The 5,641-nt window shown below is 40.2% G+C and overlaps 1 protein-coding gene across 1 annotated transcript; it reads left to right on the top strand.

Annotated features, from left to right (window-relative positions):
• Positions 1 to 222: 222 nt before the first annotated feature.
• LOC115995278 (early nodulin-75-like) lies at positions 223 to 868 on the top strand. The gene has a single exon (XM_031119783.1). The coding sequence runs from the start codon at positions 238 to 240 to the stop codon at positions 670 to 672; it is 435 nt and encodes a 144-aa protein (XP_030975643.1). The 5' UTR covers positions 223 to 237; the 3' UTR covers positions 673 to 868.
• The last annotated feature ends 4,773 nt before the right edge of the window (positions 869 to 5,641 follow it).

Genomic DNA, 5,641 nt, shown 5'->3' with positions numbered 1-5,641 from the left:
CGTGTCACTAGCCTTCACCAGGAGTAACCTTGGTACATTGTCAAACATTTGAACTCTATATGGACCGCCAGAAATTAATAATTGAATAAACAAGAAGAGATGATTTCGATTTTGAACTGCTTCTATGGTAGGGTACATTTTAAGTGCTGAATGACGAAGGATCTGACGTAATAGGCTCTAGTATTCGTTATAAAAGGCCAAGAAGTCTTGTTGTTTTGAACCATCCAAAGACGAAAGATGACTACTACCAAATACTTCCTAGTGTTGCTCCTTGGAGTGGTGCTTCTAAGCACTGCCTCACTTGCTGACCACCATGAATCTCCCAAACATGAGCACAAACCTCCTAAGGGAGAAAAGCCACCCCCAAAACACAAGCCACCAACCTCACTCAATAAGGAAGAGAAGCCATTGCCAGAACACAAACCAACAACCCCAGGTAAGGGAGAGAAGCCACCACCACATGATCATCACCCTGGACACCTTCTATTGGAGTCTACTTCCATTGACGGCAAACCTCCTCCAAAGGGAGAAAAGCCACCACCAAAACACAAGCCACCAACCCCACATGACAAGGAAGAGAAACCACTCCCAGAACACAAGCCACCAAAGGGTAAAGGAGAGAAGCCACCACCAGAGCACAAGCCACCCCACAAACCCCCAACTGCCAACTAAATGCATTGCTAAATCTTTAGAAATAAGAGCTACTGCTTACGTTAGCTATCTTCTCAGTCATTGTATTGAGCTATGTTCATGTTATGTACTCTACACGTTTTAGTTTTTGTTGTAATTTGCTCTGTTGCTTATGAGTATTGACATGCAGTTATGCTTCCTGGTACTTCTATTTCAATAAGTTGCATCGCTTCCTATATATGGATATAGAAGAACACAAGGTCACGTCTGCATTATTCTCGTAAAGTTTCTAACTTTTTTTTAATACTGACATGTTTTCACATATCTCAATTGAGACCCTTGATATATCAGATACACGGAAATTAAGATCATTATTCTCATCAGAAATTTAAAAAAAGAAAAAAAAAAGATGAGGAAGATAATTTAAGGGCATTGGACTTGATATAATTATATTAAAATGGATTATTTGGTGGCACGTGACCAAAACCAAAACTTCATTACAGTATAATGCCATGTGCTAGTGGTGTCACTAAAAATAATTGAATTTTGAACTCGAGACCTCATTATTTCATGAAATTTTAAGAATCACTAGACTAATCTCTTGTGATTGGATTATGTACTCATTAAGTGAAAGAGGAATTTGCAAGTTTGTTGCTAACACTACGTAGCACAATGTCCTTAATAGGTTGTTTTTAAGTATTATTATTGTGGTGGCTCAGCCTATTGGGATGAAGGTTTTGGGCTGAGGTCCCCAATTTACTTTTATTGTAGGTAAAAAATATCCAACAATGGGAGGCCCCATAGGAATAAGTAATAGTAATAATGTAATACTACAGCACAACAATCTTACAACACTTGTGCTAGCAGGATTTTAAGTTTTTTTTTTTTTTTTTTTTTTTTTTTTTGGGTGAAACGGAAAATATTTTAAAAACTAAGGCTGTGTTTGTTTCATGTAAATGATTTTCCGGAAAGGAAAATAACTTTAAGTGTTTGGTTGCATTTCAGAAAATATTGTGAAAAATATTTTCTAGTGTTTGGTTATATGGGTGAAAATGCTATTTTCCTACACAGCAATTCATCCCACGGCAGGAAACACTGGCAATCAAAAACCACAACCACCAAAACACCACCACCACACCACCACAACAACAACAAAAATCAAAATCACACAGAAAACACATTTTCGCACCTGCCAAACAAATATTTCATCCCTCAATTCAAAAACACAAATAAAACCCAGGAAAATTATAAATCATAATCCGATCACAGAGAGAAGAAGGAAGAGAGGGAGGACGATCGGTTTTGGGGTCGAGGATGATTGGTTTTGGGGTGCGACGATCGCGATCGGGGACGACGAATCTGGGTTCGCGATTGGGGACGACGAATCGATGCTACGACTGCGATCGCGATTGGCGCGAAGGCGAAGTCGAAGGGCGAAGTCGAACGGCGAAGTCAACGGGCGAAGTCGAAGGGCGAAGTCGAACGGCGAAGTCGACGGGCGAAGTCAAAGGCAAGATGGCGATCGGCGCGGCGCTGTGGCGATCAGACCCGGTGCTGCGACGATCGAGTCGTTCTTTCTCTCTCTTTCTCTCTGTCTTTCTCCCTTGCGCGTCTTCTTTCTCTCTGTCTTTCTCCCTCGTTCTCTCTCGCTCGTCGTTCTTTCTCGCTCGTCGTTCTTTCTCTCGCTCGTTCTCTCTCGCTCTCGTGTTGTGTTTTCTGTTTTTTCTCTCCCTCTCTCTGCGTTTTACAAGACACGGAAATGAATTGAAGTGAAAATGAAGGCAGAAATTCATTTCCGTGGTCAAGGCTTCAAATTTCGGTCAACAGGAAATCAATTTCCGGAAAATAATGTTTTCCATGACAGCCAAACGCAAAATTTTCCGGAAATTGATTTCCGAAATTGGTTTGAAGTCGAATCAAACGCACCCTAATTGAAAATAGAAATCAGTCTATTACAAGATGTTGCTGCTCTATCAAGAGCCAACAGATTCACCACCACTGCTGGTGGGATAATAAAAGAAACATACATAGCAGAAAACTTAGCACCCAGTTTGGCTAGTGCTTCAGCACATTGATTGGCCTCTCTAAACACATGCTCAATCTGAGTCCGCGGAAAGGTCCTCAATAGGTTCATGCAGTCAAATAAAAGTGGTTCCAAAGCAAAGTTAGCAACAGAGTTTCTCAACAGATGCACAATAGCTAAAGCATCTAATTCAACAATGAGGTTCTCAATTCCTAAAGAGGAGGCAAGATTCAATCCATCACCAAGCACCCAAAGCTCCGCAACATAGCTAGTAGTGAACCCCACACCCCTCGCAAAACCCCCTAACCATTCTCCCTCACAGTTATGAAGAAGGCACCACATATAGCTTTGCCAGGATTTCCCATTGCCGACCCATCAGTGTTAAGGATAATCCACCCCATGGGAGGCCTTTTCCAAGCCACTTGAATGACAGCTTTACTAGGGTTTGATTTACTACCTAGACCAATAGCAAAAAATTTTGCCCACAAGTACCTATCAGGTTTGGCTCCACCACACCTGATCTAAGAATAAAAGCATTTCTTTACAGCCATAAATGCCAAATTCCCATAGGGAAAAGAACCTCCCAAGGTGCACCTAAGTGATTGGAGGAAAAAGAATTAACAGCATTGGCCTTAAGCCAATCAAGAAGAGGTAAAGAAAAGGAATTGAGAAGAGGATGGGGAACACCAAGCTTTGTCCAAAACAACTTGGGATATTTACAATCACATAGCACATGGATGATAGATTCAGAACACTCCATACATAGTGGGTAGTAACTGTCAAGAGTGAATCCTCTTAAACCTAAGACTTCACATGTGGGAATGCTATTGTGGTTGACTAGTCGAAAGAAGAAGAAAATTCAAGGATTTGACTTGATTTTCCAGACCCAAGAGATTGGAGAAGTACAAAGGTTCAAGGAGCCATTATTAGAAAAAGCCCAAGCTGAGGAATCTTGAAGCTCAAGATTATTAGCAAAAGAAGTGGCAGAAATGACTTAACGAAAGGACAGCCATCCCATTTTCTTTAACATCCCAAACAGAGAGAGCTTCCTCTTGGAGAGACAAAGGTCCTTCAACCAGATTTCTAATAGGCCCCAAAGGAAGACAAAAGTCTTTCCAAAAATTTATAGAACGTCCATTATAAATGGTCCATTTAAGGCCTTGCATAAAAATTGGGCCTCCTTTCTTACATGCTGCCCAAATAATTGAACCATTCTTTTTCCTACCAACAAAAGAACTTGAAAGGTATTTCTTAATGAGGATTTTTGCCCACAAAGATTTGGGGTTATTAGCAACTTCGACAAAGTTTGGCAAGAAAAACTTCATTTTTTAGCTCTCATTTGGAAAATACCAAGGCCACCATACTGTTTGGGGAGAGCGAGTATTCCAGTTAACAAGATGCAACTTTCTCTTATCTTGGGTAGAGCCCCAAAGGAAATCTCTATGAATCTTATCTATAGCTGAACAAGTCTTAACAAGGAGAGCATGGCATTGCATATAGTAATCTGGTATAGGGTGGATGCAGATTTAACAAGCACAAGTCTACCTACAAGGGATAATACTTTGGCTTTCCACTTGGCCAACTTAGATTGGACTTTGTCAATAACAAAGTAGAAAGCGCTACAATTACAACCCTTATGAAAAATAGGAAACCCAAGATATCTCCCAATCTCGCAGGTGGCTTGAATTCCCAACTTGTTACAAATAGAAATTTTAGTTTGGGCATCCACATTAGGGGAATAAACAATACGAGACTTGCCTTTGCTGATTTTCTGGCCAGAAATCCCACAAAAACTATCAAGGACCCCCAAAATAGCCTCACTGTTCTTGGTATTTGCCTTAGCAAATAAAAGCATGTCATCAGCAAGGAAAACATGAGAAAACCCAGGGCCACCCTGAGAAGCCTTAACAACAGTCCATTCTCTACTTTCACAACTCTTGGTGATAAGAGAGCTCAAGTATTCGATGCAAAGAAGAAAAATATAAGGAGATATATGGTCTCCCTATCTAATACCTCTTGAAGGAGAGAAAGCTTCTAGTTTAGTACAATTAAACAAAAGGGAGGTAGAGGATGTAGAAATGCAGCTAAGAATAAGCTCTGATAAATTTTTTGGAAAACCAAAATGATCTAGGACCATCCTAATGAAACTATACTCTAATCTGTCGTAAGCTTTCTCAAGGTAGATTTTAATCACCATAAATCCTTCCCTCCCTTTTCTCCTTTTCAGAGAATGGATGAGTTCCCAAGCTATGATGACATTGTTAGAACTTCTTCTTCTTGCCATAAAGGCTGATTGAAGTGGGGAAACAAGTGCAGGAATAAGGTGTTTGAGTCTATGAACAATAATTTTAGACAAAATCTTGTAGATAGAGTTACAAAGACTAATGGGCCCAAAATGGCCAATAGAGGTCTGGCCATCTTGCTTAGGAATGAGAGCTATCAAGGTTTGATTAAGATAGGGGGGATTTTTCTATCAAGAAAAATCTGCTTGATTTCATACTCAACAGAATCACCAACATTCCCCCAGAACCTTTGGAAGAAGCTGGCATGAATACCATCAGGCCCTGGAGGGAGAATTAGGGTTTCAGCATCTGCCTGGGTTATTTGAACACACCACCTCGGGTCAATTTGATTGAATATACTACTAGAAACCATCTCAGTTTGGTATAAGGACTTAAACCCATCCAAAAAAAAACTTTTAACTTCCTCCATGTCGTGGGTTAGGATACCATATTCATTTTCAATACAAGTGATATTGTTAAAACTTCTTCTAATTAGCGAAGTTAAATGGAAAAAGGAAGTATTCCTCTCCCCATGCATAATCCAATTAGACCTTGCCTTCGTAACCCATAAATCCTCTTCCCATTGGAGGATTTGATTGAACTCATCCAAAAGTTAGGCTTGGAGTTTTAAAAGAAAATGATTAGGATGGTTAGCAATAGCTCCCTAGTTGCCTAAAATTCGAGCAAGAGTACGTCTCTTATTAGC

Source organism: Quercus lobata, chromosome 6 (assembly GCF_001633185.2).
Source record: "Quercus lobata isolate SW786 chromosome 6, ValleyOak3.0 Primary Assembly, whole genome shotgun sequence".
In the NCBI taxonomy this organism is placed as follows: Eukaryota; Viridiplantae; Streptophyta; class Magnoliopsida; order Fagales; family Fagaceae; genus Quercus; species Quercus lobata.
Note: the sequence above shows the minus strand (reverse complement) of the source record. Positions and strands in the feature narration are given on the sequence as shown.

Coding starts and splice junctions, on each gene's coding strand:
- LOC115995278 (XM_031119783.1), top strand. CDS start 238: ATGACTACTACCAAATACTTCCTAGTGTTGCTCCTTGGAGTGGTGCTT.